General features: G+C 39.2%; 1 protein-coding gene across 1 annotated transcript in view; it reads right to left on the bottom strand.

Annotated features, from left to right (window-relative positions):
* Positions 1-18,134, bottom strand: part of LOC107190048 (rap1 GTPase-activating protein 1-like) — a 58,035-nt gene that overhangs the window by 7,630 nt on the left and 32,271 nt on the right. The window contains exons 4-5 of the mRNA XM_015578774.1: positions 17,820-18,128; positions 4,084-4,266 (exon numbers count right to left, since the gene is read on the bottom strand). Coding sequence (XP_015434260.1) covers positions 4,084-4,266; positions 17,820-18,128 — 492 coding nt within the window. The remainder of the gene's footprint in view (positions 1-4,083; positions 4,267-17,819; positions 18,129-18,134) is intronic.

The following is an 18,134-nucleotide window of genomic DNA, read 5'->3' as shown; positions in this document are numbered from 1 at the left end:
TCATACTGCGATCATCGTATCAGTAAATGGGAATTAATCATGAGGTATGGAGTTTTACAAAAAATTTTCCTTAAATATGCGCACCGATTACTCCATCCACGACTGTACTAAATATCCGTATTCTTCTCGCAGGCTGTTTCTACGTCTCTCTCTTTCCCTCCCTCTCTTTCTCTCCATCCCTACCACACCAGATCATATTCACAGACAGGATGATCGTCTTCTGGGGGAAGGACCGAGACACGCCTTGATCTATATACGCAAAGATAGATCGAAAGCGAGACATGGTTCGGGAGTGCCTCGTAGGCCGGACTAGTTGCCTATACACTCGAGGTACGAAGACCATCCATTGCCGCAAATTGAAGGAAAATGCAAGGAGAGTTCCCGTAACCTAGGTCGGAAGATGGGCCTGTCGGCCAATTGATTTCGGGAAGGAAACTCGACACGCACAATCCGGAACATGGATCAAAAAAGACGATCAGCCTCAACCCAGGGGCTGCTAACGTTAACCTCGAGATCAGCTAATCTGCAAGGATAGGACAAGCGCGACCATTAATCCAGCACAATGAATAAGGAGCACAAAACCACCTACCCTGTCGGGTCCAGCGGTCAGTCCTCTCGGGACAGGAAAGGTATGCGCTACAGATCAGCTGCTCTCGACGGGAGGACATACGAATGCACCACTACGGGAAAGCTGTGGCAATATTTCGAACCCCGGAATATACAACGAACATCTCGAATCGGACGCACAAATGACAGGACAACTCAACAGGTCATTTCAGGCGTTCTGATGTAGGGAGGACATGAACAGATCCCGACCGCCATCACGAGGCCTTCAACCTCATCGTAAGACACACCGGACTAAGCGTGGCACCACATCAGGCCGTCTCCCGTAAGGGCATGCCATTAAAACTGAGATCTGGAAATGAGGGATGGTCAGAAAAAGATAACGGAGCGCTCTGGCAGACGCAACAACGTACCGGCGTACTTCGGAAAGATGTCATCAACCCTATGATGTGGTACCGCAAAAAATACCAATCCAACGCGGGTGGCGACCCCTGGTGTATCTGATATTTATCCTCCCAGAGGGAACTTCGGAACAGTCCAGTGGGACACCATTCTGCGTCGCGTTCCTTGGAAACTTCAAAGGGTGGGGGACAGGGATTAACACTTAGGGCGATAGTGGGGTAACAACTTAGTAAACTAGGGGGCGCGATCTACTCTACCACGTATCTGTCTATTAAGCTTACACCCAGCTGTAGTAAGACTAAAATCACACTCAATCCCAGGCATGATTGTAATGCGAACCTGGCCACGACTCTTTTAGAGGACGGCTAGCATGACACCCCTATCTATCTATCCGGAGCATTATAGCTCCCTCTCAATCCTGTGGGAAAGGGGTGGTAATTGACAATGGGCAACAGAGGACGGGGAGATCCTAGGCTTAGCCGGACGTAGGCAGGTAAACTCTCGTTAGAGGGTTGGGTAAACGATCTAGCTTTCTCTGGTTGAAGGAATACGACGATGAAACCCCCAGTTGTACAGGCCCGGCCTGTGGGTGAAGCAAGAGTGAGCTGGTTTTCACCTTAGCAGACGAAGGATCTGGATTCCCCGGCATTCCACTCCATAGCTCTTGAACTTAGGTAGTTATCATAGCGACTCTTCGCCACTTTCTATCTCCAAGTAGCCCGGGCCTAATGAAGTTGGATCGGGTGGAAAATCGAGGTTAATTACCCCGGGTAACACCACCCCTAGACCCCCTGGTCTTTGTGTATTCCGGGTACTTCAACAGCCCGGCTCGTGGCTTCGGAGGGGATGCCGAGATCCCCTCTCCCGAAAGATCAAATGTCACTAATCACTAGGTCTGGCTTATGTACGTGTGCAATTGTGTAACCAATATTTCCATTGGAGCCGAAGGGTTAGGTCTGGGATTGGTACGAGTACAATAGCGTGATCAACAACATTTCCGTTAGAGCCATGATTCAGAATCGGCCTAGCTCCTCTACTGAGACCTTAAACTATGTATAGACACTGCTAGGCTGCCTCGCGAGACGTGTCTCGTGAATTATGTACGTGTGCACTGAGACTGCCTTGAGGCAAGGTTGCCGCACGACGGGTCAACAATTTTTTTACGAGATCAAAGATGTCTCGTTGATCGTTCCTTTCTTAAGATCGTTATGAAGTGTTACGATGACTACCCCATGACAAACATGATTGCTATAAGATATCTAGGAATCACTGACGAGTCATATAGCCCTTTTCCTTTACGGAGAACCAAGAGCACAAGACTAGGTCCAGAATGTATATACAGGGTGTCCCAAAAATATGGGACAATACGTAACATGCATATTCCTTATGCAAGTACAACTCGAAAAGTCCTTTACCATTTGTAATTTGAAGCTCCCTTTCTGATATATTAGGAGTTAAACGAACTCCCTAGTCGGCTGTGATTTGGGTTGTGCGCTTTCCGACAGTGTCTGCGCGTAGTGTGATGGAGGCAGCTGTTGGTTGAAGTAGCCTCGCGAGGAAGCTTTGCAGCGTCTGTGCATATCTTAACGGAATCATGGAAACGCACCTAGGCAAGACGATGCACAGTTGGACGAAACGGGTAAATATCTGGACATCCAATTTTCTTCTAAATGACTAATCATATGTTTATCCAATTTTTTTTAAATTGTGGTTTCGAATGAGGAATCAAACCATGTGAACAACTTTTTGAAAAAAAAAAAAACAATTTGTTTAAATGAAAAAGAAATAATTCGATTGTTTTCTTTCATTTTTCTTGTTACATGTGAGAAGCGTATAGAATCGTTAAATAATTGAACCTAAGGCTTTCCATGATGTCAAATGTGTGGTAGCCCTAAAAAGATCTCATGTTACTGTATATAGGGTGTAACAAAAATGTTGGAGAACCCAACCAATCGCAGCGTGTAGCCAACGTTATCGCTGGAACTCGGCCGGCAAACTCGTGCTCTGATTGGTCGGGGGTTTTCGTTAATATTTCGTTAACAAAGTCTCAGATAACATTTTTGCTAAGGAAAAACTTGTTTCAAATCACCTCACAAGTCTCCCATTTCCGGGTCCTCCAACATTTTTAATACACCCTGTAGAAGGTGCCTCTATTGGTATTTTAATGGTCACATTTCTGAAATCAAAAGACTGATACATAAAATAAAAATTCTTTTGAATGATTCCATACAATAATGAAATTGTAAAAATTGTGTGAAACATGAATTCAACAAACATGTTTAAATAAATTAGAAGGAAATCGAATTGGTAGAGGACATTGTAGACTTAAATAACAGTTTCTGGTATCGCATGCTATGGTTAGATTCTTAGTTTCTGAAGTAAATTCAAAAATATCAGCAACAATTGGTGCGTTTTGAGTGTTCTTTTCATTTTCATCATTATTTCAACATATTAAGATATTTATAATATAATAACAATGTATATCAATTTGCTCGATAGAATCCGGAGAATTATTTCGTATCGAAAACAACCGAATAACTGTTACTGTAAAAGCACAAACCAAAGCTGAAGATCCGCAATTTTTTTTTTTAAATTGATTTATTGAAGGTTGCAAAATTTTATCCAAATATTTTTAGGCAGATCCTTTACTTTATATTACGATATTAATTGTAATAACGTTTTCTTGCTTGAAGTTTCGTAACTTGGCACTGACAGCTGACGTATAGCAGGATAGTAATTAATATTACATCTATCTTTTATTGAACATGACTGGAGGGAGTAACAGTAGAAGATGGTCTTCTTCCTTTCTCATTATTTGCAAATACGATAGAACAATGAATGTTTAAATGAAATGGAAGATAACGTGTACTATTTACACTGAAAAAACACAAAGAAATATGCGTATCAGTACATCACTCAAAGGATTAACAATAAGTATAGTTGTATACTGCAATGTATCAACTTGTCATATTGTTAAAAACAGTGGGATACCCCATACAATGGGAATTCCGATACATATTGCTCAAAGGAGAAACTCAAGCGCGGTGAGAGCGTCATACAAAAGGGTAGAGGAGACGAAAGAGGAAATGGAAGGAAAGAGAGATGACGAGATTTCACCTTAACCATTTTAGCAGGCGATGGATTCGGGCTGAGGTTTGCGGCTGGTACTAATTCGTGGGTCGAGCCCGTTCGCAGTCGCAACAAGACCCGCCAGTGCTCCTGTCCAGCGACCGTTTCGGCCTTCATCGAGACGAGGATCGGCCCGTTCTCTGCGTCCCTTCCCACCAGGCTGACATGCTCCTGCAAAACGAAAGAACAATTCAAGCAGGATGAAATGCAGTGACCTTTTTACGATCGAGGGAGGTGATCGAGTCGCAATCGCGGTCTACACGAAACACATTATCCACCTTTCGTCCATTGACTTTGACGCTCTTTGCGCAAGTCTTTTGGGCATCGAGGCCCAGTGAAAAATGTGAAATTTCCATTTGTTACTTCCTTCAGCCTTTCCACCTCCAATCCCATCCCTTTCCAAAACATCCTCACTTCCTTCTTCTCCTCTTTTACCTCTGTTTTTATCTCCCTTATCACTACGTTATTTCTTCTTTCCTATCTCTCTCCTTCCTGTCTTGTTTTACTTCTGTCTTTCTCATTCTTCTCCTATATTCCTCTACTTCCCTCTTACCCGCCATTTCCTTACTACCCCTTCTTTCCTTTCCCCTTACCCATCTCCCTACCCTATCGATCACCTCCTCCAATCTCCCATCTTCTTCATTCTTTTCTCTATGCTTTCTCCCCTCGTCTTCTCCCTCATCTCTTCCTTCCAACTTTCCCTCTCTCCTCTCCATTCCTCATCTAACCTTCTTCTCTCATTTCCTCGTTCATCTTCCTTAACACTAGGTTTACGGGACGCGTCATTTTGACGCATTTCGAATGCTTTCTAACCTCGAAATTCTCTATGTGGTATACCTATCTCTATAGCTATGCATTAATTTCAGAGATCATAAATTGTGTATTATATAAAATAAGTTGTTTTTTAAAGAAAATCTGCGGGTTCGTTGATGCGTGCCGTAGAGATACCTACACGATAAGTGCCCGTAAAGCTAGTGTTAACTCTTGCATCATTTCCCATATTAAATGTTCCATGCTTCCTTACTCTTCCCCCCACCCCTCTGCCCTTTTTCTTAAATACTCCCTTTTCTTTCTCAACCTCCCCCCTTCTTCCTTTTATCCACACAGACTATCCAAACACTCCACCCTACTCCCTGTACTACAAATGCTATCCCTTCTATGCAGTTCCTCTTTATATAACTTCCCTTTTCGTTTGTCCTCCCCTTCCCTTCTTTCCACCCCCCTTCTCTTTTCTCTCCGCCCATTTAACTTTCTATCCTCTTTCATTCTATTTCCTTGGTTCAAAAAAAATCTGACCTTATCACCACCTCTTTCAATTCCCCTTTCTCCCACAGATCTCGCCACTTGTCTCTCTGCCGTTGCCTTCCCGCTCCGCTATACCTGCTGCCTAAACCTAACCTCCAAATGCTGCCTTTTTACACTCCATGTTTCTGTACCCCTACTCTCCTCTCTCTTTTCCATTTTCTCCCTTCACTATCCCACCCTTTGTCCCACCTTCCACGCTCACTCGAACATACTCCGTGACCACCTCACTCTACTTTTCTCTATACTTACTGACTTTTACTCTGACTCGTACAACTGTCATGCTCGCGACCAGAAACGTAAGTTCTTGTTAGCCGTTATTAAACTATGGATTTTTTCTGAATAATGAACTACGATCAGTTCTTGTTCATTTTCTGTTGTATTACCTTTCCGCTCATACGTTATTTGAAAAGGAAATTTACATATTTCTTAGCCTCTCACTTCAAATAATAATTACTCTCGATTCTCCTTAAAAAGCGCTTGTAGTCATCTTTATACGTTACACATGACTTTCCTCCATTTGCACTTCATTTATTATTCACTATTAAATGACAAACATAAGATGACAAAAAGTCCGATTTTATTTGTTACGTCTTTTTTATTTGCTATTTTACAATTTCATTCGATGCATACCGACTTGCTTGTCCGTAGTAGAAGTGCACCGCGTAGCCAACACTACCGTGGGAGCACTGCCGACAGACTCGTGCTCTAATTGATCGGAGTTTTTCGTTAATATCTCGTTAACAAAGCCTCAGATAACATATTTGCTGAGGAAAAACTTGTTTCAAATCATCTCACGAGTCTTCCTTTTTGGGTCCTCTAAAATTTTTATTACACCCTGTATATAGGTATAAGAACAAACGTATGTTAGCATTGTCCCCTGTACCCTTTGGGTCGTACTTTGCCGCAGAACGGTTTTTAAAAATCCAGCAAATGTAATTAATTTGCTGCTGACTACATCCCCTTTTACGCAGTTTGCACTGACTCCAGTCAATTATAAAGAAGTTACATTGTACGAAGTACTAGAAGATATCATACAAAGAAGTATTGAAGGTCAATCGTTTTCTGCCGAGGACAATGAAACTTTAGACTTTGAAGAACCAAAACTAGTAGAAGCACATTTTGTGGGCATACGATTTGATATGCTGATACTGACTGAAGTTGCGGATACTGACAATGAAGTTGTAAAAGAAGACATCCGCATTCCATAGAAACAAGAAGATGATATCAACTTGGAATACAGAAAGAAAGCGGTAGAATTTTTGAACTGTGAACCACCGATAAACGAAGATTTGTTAAGATGGTACAACACGTTTTCGAAGGTTTCGGATACGTGAACAGCTGTACAGATGGGCACAACACGTAGAAGCAGGTGGAACACGAAGAGGGAAGTTATTATTAGACTGCGGATTTTATGCATTTCTAGCTCACAGGGCTCTATGAAATACAATAAACGGCTGAACTTTACTTTCCCGGACCAAAAATGATTCGACTTTTTTGTATACTTTCTGGTAGTATTCACCGAGTAGAATCTGCAAATGCAAGTTTTAAGTTTAAGAATCTACCGGTTCAAAAGTTATGCGTATGTAAAACCAAGCATGTTTAGCGTACTTTACAGATTACTTTAACGCCATATTGACTTCTATACAAAATTCGTCCAATCAGTGATGTCACTGCTTCTACGAAGATGCACGTGGTGGCGGCCATTTTGGCGGGATAATTCAAATGTGCTTGCAAAAAAGAATCACTTATTCAAAGCGAAATACTTATTCTGAGTTGGTTGGAACTCAGAATCAATAGTTCGCTTTGAATAAATGTTTTTTTTCCTTAAACAGGCTCTAACCAACAAAAAAAATCAGTGTTTTGCTTTGAATAAGTGGTTTTTTCTCGTAAACAGCCTCCAACCAACTCAGAATCAGTATTTCGCTTTGAATAAGTGATTCTTTTTTGTATGCACATTTGAATTATCCCGCCAAAATGGCCACCATCTCGTGCATCTCCTTACAAGCAGTGGCACCACTGATTGAGCGAATTTTGTATAGAAGTCAATATGGCGTTAAACTAACCTGTAAAGTATGCTAAAAATGCTTGGTTTTACATACGCATAACTTTTGAACCGGTGGATTCCTAAACATAAAACTTACATTTTCAGATTCTACTCGTTCAATACTACCAAGAGGTATACAAAAAGGTCAATCATTTTTGATCCGGGAAAGTGAAGTTTAACTCAATAAACAATAAAACTTTCATCGAATCCAATGATTTCTCTATTTTAGTCTGAACCCAATAAGATACTTAGGAGGAAAAACTAAATATCTCCATTTGCTTCTGTCTTTAGAAATTACTTTAGAAAATGTTATTTCGCATAAACATCCGCAGTCTAGTTATTGTATATATTATTTTGAATTGTGTTCCTTCAAAATATTGTAACGTTATTGAAAGAGGATCAATAGTTCGTGACATTGATTATTCGAAAATGGGCATTAGAAGCGAAAGAAAATAATGATGTAAGAGGTCAATAACCGGAGCAAAGCGATCATATGGTCGAGGCTGCTTGCCTCCGAAGAAGCGTACACAAACAATTAGCGGGTGCAACGAACTGGAATTGTTGTCAAACGACAAGGTGCGAACGTAATTGCGCGCATGCTTGGTATGGATGCGAAAGACAAAGGGAGTGCGTGAGACAGACTGAGAGACAGGGTCAGAGAGAGAGAGAGAAAGAGAGAAATAACGAAAGAAATAGAGAGCGAGCGAGTATGTGTATACAGGGTGAGTCACCTAACGTTTGCACCTTAAATATCTTTGTTGTTTTTAAAGTTACGCGAAATGTTTTAAGGACAAAGCTGAATAGTTCAATGGGGCTCACACAATACCAAAAAAATGTTCGTTTTTATGTCATTTTTTTTAGAGATTTTTAGGTCACTTTCATTTTTATAGATGAAATCACCATTTTTTAAACAAAGACAAAAATAATGAGATTTGAGAGAGGGGGAGGGAGAGAAAAGAGAATGGAATAGAAATGGAAAGGAAAGGAAGCAGGAGAAGCGAAGTAGTTCAAATATCTACGGTTCATAGAATGAAGAATGCGGGGGTAGTAATGAGACAGATTTGGGGGATTGGGAACAGAAAATTCGGATAGAATTAGAGGAGAATATGGTTGCTTGTTACATTAGTACAGATGGTATCGGGATACGGGCGGAGATATGGAGATGGAAGGAAAGAGACGAAATAGAAAGAACACATGAACGATATTTAACCCTCAACGGTCACATGGCGTCTGTTTGACCCCAAGACAACTTGAGGCTAAATTTTACAAACATCCCTAAAATCGTGTCGCTAAATATTAAAAATCTAAAAAAGTACGATTTTTTAAGTAAAACCACTAATTTCTCACAGATTGTTTTACTACACTCAAATTGAAATTAACATTTATAAAACATTTCATTCTTATTTTGCACTATTTGAAGATTGTTCAGTAATTCTTTAAACCTAAACTAATTAATAGTTTGGGTGTGGTAACCGTTTAAAGTCTGTAGGGTAACTGTGACTCCAGTGTGACCGGTATGAAGCTCCAATGAAGTGTGCCCATAAGGGTTAAGATGGACGTTAGGGGTAGATTGGAAAACAGCCGGATGTACGATCAGAGAAGAAACGAAGCGAGGAAAGCTGAGGGTGTGGGCGGGTAGAAGAGCTTGGAGATATGAAGAAAATTTGAGCTGAGAAGGAGATAAATTAGCAAGAATATGTTGGGAGGAGTCAATAGAGGGAGGAAGAATTCAGGAATGTCAGAAGTAGGAGAAATGAAACGCAAAGGGAAGGAGAAACAGAGAGATATGAGAAATAGAGAAGGAGGATAATCGTAGGAAACAAGAAGGAGAGAGAAAAGATAAAATAGAAAAGGTCAAGCTATAACAGATGGTACCAGGAGATAAGGACGAATGGAATACCGTGGTATTTAACAGCCAGATGGAATGAAGCAAGATACAGGGTAATAGCGAGCTTTAAGCTGGGGAATGAGATGGAAGGGGGGAGGTACTGGGAGGAGGAAGAAGAGAGGATGTGTACAATATGTGGAGGGGAAATGGAATCGTGGGAACGCATGACAGACAGATTAGAAAGAAGGAAGGAAGGAGGAGCAGAAAATTAAAGGAGCGAGGGAGGGGGGATGAAGTGAGACAGAGATGTAAGAAGAAAGAAGTGGAAAAGCTTGTAACCCATAGAGAAGCAATAAATTAATACTACTACATTATTTTGACATTACCTGATTGTGTAAACATCAGGATCCATATTAATTATTTATCATTAATCTATTCAAAAATTACAGGTAAAACTCATACATATTTCTATAGGTGGACTAAGATAGAAACTTAACTATAAATAGAACAAGATCAGAATAAGGAACAATGAATAATTTTTTTGCCATGGTACCCTAATAATTTTTTATGTAGAATGAACATAGGAATAGGTCTGTGCAACAAACGATGCAATTGTTAATTACACATACACTGTTGCACTTAAAAAAAAAAGTAAGGGCCTACAGATGTAGGTAGTGCTCTTCGAGCCATTTATCATTCTCCTTTGGCATTTTTTCATAAATGCATTAATAACGGAATTATGGTCAAAATCTAAGCCACGTCTCCACCGACTTTCCTAATACGTGGACACACGGGTACCCCGGGTATTGGAATCGAGTACATACACTTTGAGCTGATAATTTTTGTACTTACGAACCTTGAAACACAAAGTTCTATGCGTGTTCTGATAGAAAAAAGTTCAAATTGTGACGATTCTGGTGAATATAACGAAATTTTCACGGTAACATGGAACTACTAAATACCGCCAATATATGCTCAGGTGGATATCCGGCTATCCGGGTATTGACAAACGTTCAATTTAAAATAGTAAGGTACTATGTAATTACTTTAATTTAGCTTATCATTTGAAGACATACAAAATAGGCTGAGATGATTCTCCTATGAAGAAGCATTTATTAACTCTTTAATTAATAGAAACAAAATGTATTCAAATATAATTAATAATGCACTTTACTAAATTCCGTTCGACGCTACGAATAAAACGGTTTTCAATGAGAAAAAAATATCTTTATTAGTCGGATAATTCTCATTGACTAAATTTAATTGCTTGACGATCGTCGAATAAAGGTACGTTTGTTATTCGAACCTTCGAGTAACAAATGAAATTTTTTATCTTTTATTCGATATACAAAATTTTTATTCAGACAATTACTTTGCCCGACTCTGGTATATAGGCATTCCTTGTAGACAAAGATTATGAGAATGTTCCCACTCCCACGCTCGAAGTGCTCTTTTCCTTTTCCTGCGCCTCTTTTGTTCTCCTTTTCTTTCTACCAGGCCTTATCCTCCTTCTCTATCTGCATTCGTGATTCTATGTATGTATCTGATTATACTTGCGAACCATACCGTATCTACAGGGTGATTGCATAGTAAATTGAGTTTTTTAAATAGAGATGCCCCTTTTTTCCTTGATCCACTTCAACGCGTAAAAATGGCCACTTTATGTAAGTAGATTATGTCCTTTTGGCAGGTCCAAGGTCGAGTTTAATTTCTGTTGAATTAAAATTAAACTCAAACTAAATTACACGACACTGACACTTGAACAACTAACGAAAAGTATTTACTGCATAGTAAGCCCAAGAATATGGACAGTATGGATTTTTATTATATTTCACTTAAAATTGACACTACTGTTATTGTTTATTCACAGTTTACACGGTTTAAAATGAATCAGCACATCCAACGCCGTCTTGATGTTGATATACCGAATTGCTCACGTCTAACACAATTCTGACCTGTTCTCACCTTTTCGATCATTATTGAACATCCTATTACAAACAGAACATTGGCTACTAATCGCAATTTACGTATGGAAACTTGCAAAATTATCGCCGGTATAAGTCATAGCTTACGTTAAATTAAGAAAATAATAATCACCGATAAATTGAATAAAACTCACCCTTACGGAAATTTACTACTAAGGTCAGTTTACCGATCATGGTCATCGACGGACTAAATGATTTATGGTAAGGTAGCTCAGTCTACTGGTGGTCACACCACCGAAGTTAACCCTCATCCGTCCCTCATTTTCCGAGCATAATTTGTCCTTCGGTGTCAAACTGATCCAATGATAAAAATTAATACAATGAAGTGACAAATAGTTAAATTTGCAAATTCTTTAAAATAAAAATCACGAAGCCTCAGCTAAATTTACCTACACCTGACAGAATAACGTCATTTCTTAGGAGAAAACTGTGTCAAATTGACACAAGGGACGGATGAGGGTTAAGGGTCACAACACCAAGTGCGTCCGGGTTACTGCACCGAATATGTATTCACTTCACTGCACGACCACTGACACTATCACTTAATGAATTTTTAATCGAATGTCTTATTCCTACGTTATAAATATTTGGCGTCCCCGAAAACAACCGCTTGTTTTCAATTGAATAGATGCTCCATGTAGCTACCGACAGTGATCACGCACGATTCTGCGCGCAGAATGATTTTCCGCTGCACGCGCTGCAACATTTGTGGCGTAATGTTTGCCAGTGCACCGTGGATTCTTGCAATGGCATCTTCAAGACATTGCACCGGCAGACGATACACCTCATTCTAAAGTGATTCTATTACACCAAATACAAAACGTACGTAAAAAAGAATACCAATAAAAAAAATATGTAAAAGGGTCATTCCACGCGAAATCGGACACTTTTTAGAGCACCATTTCGGATTTTGTTCAAATTTGGATATGCTGTAGCCTTTAGCTATATATAAACGTACCTCGAAGGATTTTTGAAAATTTTTAAATTTGTTAATTTTACAGCTGTTTGAAATTTAGGGTCAACCTTTTTTCAATAAAGCATAACTATTGAACTAGCAAACTGAACAAAATGAGCTTTGTGGGTGTTTGCAGTGGAGACATAACAGTACCTAAGCAAAAGTATTTCAGTTAGAAGAAAATACTTTTTAACCATTTATTTTGTAATTGATTTAAAGAAATGCAATTTTATAATAGTAGGGCCCAATTGAAAAAATTGAAAAAAATTGAGTATCCAGTCCTATTTGTCTTCTTTATGGACAAATTAAAAAAAAGTATGCAGACTTTAAAATGCGCCATATGAAAATTGATTGAAGTTAACACTGCGTCAAAGTCCATCGAACGACTCGACAGCCCGAGCTGTACCGACTCGCCTAGTACCACACGGCTTGGGCGGTCGAGCCGATGTAATTCAATGCAGCGTTCACTTCAATTAATTTTCATAAGGCCAATTTTAAAATGCCCATATTTTTGAAGACATGTCCATAAAGAGGACAAACAGGGCTATATCCTAATTTTTTTCAAAAGTTTAAATAGTTTCTCGGTATGGAAACAGGGCATTTATGTAAAACAATTGCAAAATAAATAGTTAAAATATATATTTTTCTAACCGAAATAATTTTTATTCGGTACTCTTATGTCTTCAATGTAAGTATCCACAAAACTCAGTTTGTTCAGTTTGTCAGTTTTACAGTTATGATTTATTGAAAAAAGGCTGACCCTAAATATCAAACAGCTGTAAAATAAACGATTTTCTGATTTTCAAAAATCCTTCGAGATACGTTTATATATCGCTAAAGACTACAACATATCCAAATATGAACAAAATCCGAAATAGGACCGCCGCGGCCAATTCACCTGTTCTTGAAAGTGTTGCGGAGCTATGTGCGAACATTTGCGGTGTAGTAGGAGGAGCCCCGCCCAGTTGTTACAATATATTCTTCCGGAACTCTAGTAGAATATCTTCCAAGAGGGCCGGGAGAACATGTTCTAAATAAACTTTATACGCCGGGCCGTCCAGTGTATCCGGTAGAATGTACAGCCCAACGATAATGTCACCGCAAATTCCCGCCGATACGTTAATCGGCCGACGGAATTGTGCTGCGCCTGGACGAAGCGCTAGCGGATTTTCGTCGCTCCACACATGCATACTGTGTGCACTGAAGCATCCTTCCTCCGTGAAGAGTGCTTCATCCGTCCACAATACGTATTTGCAAAAGGACGGATTCCGAGCTACTTCTCCCAACAGCCACCTTGAATATTGAAGCCGTTAGTGCTAATTGTGCCGCTACTAGTTTATTTGCTATTAAACGCAGTTTCCTACGATGCATGCCGACTTGCTCGTTTGGAGCTTCCTAGTACAAGCGCAGCGCGTAGCCAACGCTACCGCGGGAGCTCCAGCGGCAAACTCGCGCTCTGATTAGTCGGGGTTTTTCGTTAATATCTAGTTAACAAAACCTCGGATAACATTTTCGCTAAGGAAAAACTTATTCCAAATCGCCTCACGAGTGTCCCATTTTCGGGACCTGTACCAGTTTTGTTACACCCTGTATATAAATGTGATAATTACCGAAAATGCTGTACAAACAGAAGTGAAGTAACGTATGAGGACGACATAAATTACAAAATAAATAAAAACAAATATTTATTACAAAAGAAAAATGAAAAATAATTGCTTATTTCATGAATTCTAAGTATCTACAAAACTTACGGGCACTCATGACATTTTATGAAGTTAAGTGAATGCTCGTCGCAAACGGGTTTTTTTACATTCAAAACATGATTTTCTTGTTTTCTTACGCTTTTTTCTTTTGGCTTTCTGACAAATGTGACACGATCCAACAACTGGTGGATCGTTGAGGTCTAAAAGGAGCCCCTGCTGCTGAGCTTGTGAAATTCACGCCTCTATCAAGAACACTTTCGATGATAAGTCTAGTCGAAGAATGCCTCATACATTACTGGTATTATACATTTTGAGCTCTGTCTTCTATTATTTTACGCTAATGTTGCGTTCGCGCGCGTGAGATAAAGAAACTTAACACGAGAACTACTAACGATAAACGCATATCTGTTTCGATCGATCGATAAATATGGTAAACTTTTGAAAATTTACAAATTTATAAATTAACTAATTTCTTCAATATCGTATCGTAATAAAAGTGACAAAAGATCTGAGAAAATTAATTGTTATAACATTTTAATTATCGTTGTAGGAATGTATTGGTAAGTCATTTTGACTTGCTTGGTAGTTCTAGTGTTAAAAACTATGGATTTTCCGCGAAGACATAGGCCGGAGAAAGTTCGAATACCACAGTTCTATGCTCTACAACTGTCTTACATCGAATTTCACACCGCGACAGCACGTTCGAGCTCGAGAAAGTAAGCAAACGACCGTGCGCCTTTATTTCGAGAGTCCTTTCCAGGTACACTGTGAAGTCCTATGTACCTAAAACAGGCCACTTGACACTTTTTAGGGCTGCAACTCTCGAGTATTATCACAGAAAAATGAATCAACACTCCTAAACAGCTTTAAATACATGATATCACCACGCAGGTACAGCTGTACCCAAGTTATTGAACTACGTAGGTAAAATTGATTATTGACATAAGGGATAAAATGAAATTTTAACAAAAGGTTTTTATTCGTATCGGAGCACTAAGCGTCAGAGTGACTGAACAACTGAATAACTCTGTCACCCACAATTATTCTCTTATTTTTCACGGTACAAAAAAATGGTTCCGGAGAAAATTAGTGTATTTTAGGGGGGAAATTAGGCTGAGATTGAAGTTCATCTCAAGGTCATAGCTTCTGAGATTTCTCTAATGGTAACGTTTTTTTTTTTACCATTACAAAGAGGAGATCAAAACGTATCCAACAATGTATCACACTATGACCTTGAAATGATCTTGAGCTGAAAATATCGCAGGCAACTGGTTGAGGTGAAAGCTCACAGAAAATGAATTGCAGAAACAAAATAAATGCCATAATCGCATTATTTATTCTTTTAGTGTATGTTCAAAGTGTTGTCACCCCATAGTGTGATACATCGTTGGATACATTTTGATCTCCACTTTGTAATACCAAACAAAAATATAGGGCATTCGATTTAAAAAAAAAACGTTACTATTAGAGAAATCTCAGAAGATATGACCTTGAGATGACCTCCAATCTCACAGCCTAATTTCCCCCCTAAATAAGAGAATAATTAAGGGTGGCAGAGTTAGGTGGTACACCCTGTATACTAATGCTCTGTGGTAAGGAAAGGATGCCTGTGTTCCTTAGTGTGGGATGAGCAACTAGTAGGTCAGACTTTGGGCAAAGTAGGGGTGACTAACTTGTTTGGAACAGAGCAGCGCGGTCGCAGTTATTCGTAGAGTGACTCAAAGTTGGACTCAAGTCGCGCTAGGGGCACTTCGCCCTCCTTATCCAACTATACCCCATATATACTGTTTTTATGCATTTGGTGCATATTTTGAGTAGTATATTCGTTCCAGGTTGAACACAGATTTAAACTCTTTGATTAACTTCTGAATTTGTATGACCACCAAGTGACTTTTTCGTTGGTACCGTCATTTTTTAAATAATTTTAATTGCGTACGATGCAAAAAATATCTACAGAAAATACACAGACACTAAGCACGCGCAGTATTCTCTGAAACGAATTAATAACCTTAACCCCATGTTGATCACGATTTTTTCAGACGTTCATACAACATTGTAAATATGTCGAATCTGTTCTACGAAATTGAAACAAAGTTTTTCAACCCGAAATGCGATGGTTCTTTTCTAGAAAATGGATACATTCTAATATATCCATGCCAACGTCGTACAGACCGATCAATAACCAACACTGATAGCACTCATAGCAGAAAATTTACGGGCCCCTACCATATTTACATCCAGTACCTACTACGCAGTGCTTCGTATTGCGTTATTTTGATGCTACTAGGTCTTTGGAAAATGACTCCAGGACAGTATTTGATACTATTGTACCGTGTGGGAACAGATTGTTTTCCGTAAACGCATTCACATATGTTTCAATTTCTGGTTAAATTAGGAGTTATGAGCGCACGTCGCAATGTTTCAGAAAGAAAGCAATTGACCCGCGACGCACAAAGAATATTATCTGACAAAAGAATTAATTTTTCCGGACGTTTGAGTTTAACGATGAAAAGAAAAACAATTTAATTTTGCGTATGTTCATATACACTTTTTGAATAGAATTCACGCGACCAGAAAATGTGTACACTGACGTGCTAACTCTGCTTCCGTGAGGGGAAGAAATGGCTTACTGAAAGGGTATAGCCGAATAAGGGGCTCAAATGTGCCCCTAAACCAAACGCAACTTGCGACGGGTCATTCGATAGCTTATCAAAAAAAAATCCATGTGCGCCAAGTGTCAGCTTCGTATGTCGACTGAAGGGGCAGTAATAGACAAAAATTAAAAAATCACGTTGTTGTCCAATTTCTGCTATCCTATCGTATGAAAATTTTTGAAAAAAAATCAGAGAAATTTTAGGTGTCATGTCACATATTATGTAATTTCTTCAGATATTGAAATTAAAAATTCAAGGCGCGAAAAATAAAACACGCCAAAAAATAGTGAAAAATGCCGATTTCATATCGAAGCAGATGCAGAACTACTATGAGATTTTAACAGTAAGTAGATATTGTTATTACTATTATCCTGGAATAATGTCAAACTTTTCCATTTGGTGCGCCATAGTTAAAAAAATTAGAAACCAAGTTTTCCGAAGTTTTTTCTGTGCAAAAGTATCTCATACTTTGAATTTTTAGAATTTTCTTTATTATTTGACTTTATTATACAATCGTAAATATTTCTAGATTCAGTAAACCACATAGCAATTACAGAAAATAAATAAACCTAATCAATTTAAACTATGTCGTGCGCGTTATATTCTAAATTATTAATCATTTTCTCAAATGCGTCGGTAGCGTGACACTCCTCAAAATCATTTTTCTAGGCTAATTAAATTTTGTTTAATTCCTAACCATATGACAATGATTAATATTTATTTACAAATGCTTTAAGAATATTTAAAAAATATTTTAACCTGAAATATACGTGTATAAATGATTCTGGTGCATATTTTATGTCATCGTTCCCCTTGTCAAGTATTCTGTCAATTACGGTATGGTTCGACATTTCTTACGTCAAGTAATATATTGAACTGGTTTTCGAATCTTTTACCTTTACGATCTGTGATTTTTTTTAACAAGCTATCGCATGACCCGTCGCAAGTTGCATTTGGTTTAGAGGCATATGTGACCCCCTTATTCGGCTATAGCCTTTGTCCCAAATTAACATTCGATTTAACATTTATTTCAGTACTCGAAATAAATTTATCAAATACTAGGAGGCCCTTCACCTACACCTCTTTTTCCCCTAGTGGAAGCTGAGTTTTCTCGTCTGTGTACCTATGAAGTTTACGAAATTATCTGACTGGTAATAAGAACTTTTATGCACTGTTCTATTTGTCATCTAGTACACGAATAACAATTTTCCTTATTTTTATTAAACACATTATTGGTATGGAGTACATACCCTGCCAACGAAAAATCGTCTGTAACACTTGGCTGTATCGTCTTGGTCTATCCTAGGTTGCCAGGCAGGCTGCGCCGGTAGTAACGCCCTGCCAACTGAGTCCAGAGCGTGCAGATGATCGGTACCGTCGATCCAGTATCCTGGCGGTGTCACCACCAAAGGTGGCTGAGATCCGGAAGTGGCCTGCCGCAGCGCAGTCTCCATGAGTGCTCTGCCAACAGGTGCATCTCCCACCGCTGACGGGGACGGTAGGGGTGTGTGGCTGTTCTGACTTTCAGGAGTCGATGCTGGTCTTTCCTCCCTTGAGGTCTGTAA

Source organism: Dufourea novaeangliae, unplaced genomic scaffold (assembly GCF_001272555.1).
Source record: "Dufourea novaeangliae isolate 0120121106 unplaced genomic scaffold, ASM127255v1 scaffold11, whole genome shotgun sequence".
NCBI classification, from domain to species: Eukaryota; Metazoa; Arthropoda; class Insecta; order Hymenoptera; family Halictidae; genus Dufourea; species Dufourea novaeangliae.
This window is presented reverse-complemented; position numbering and strand designations above follow the sequence as displayed.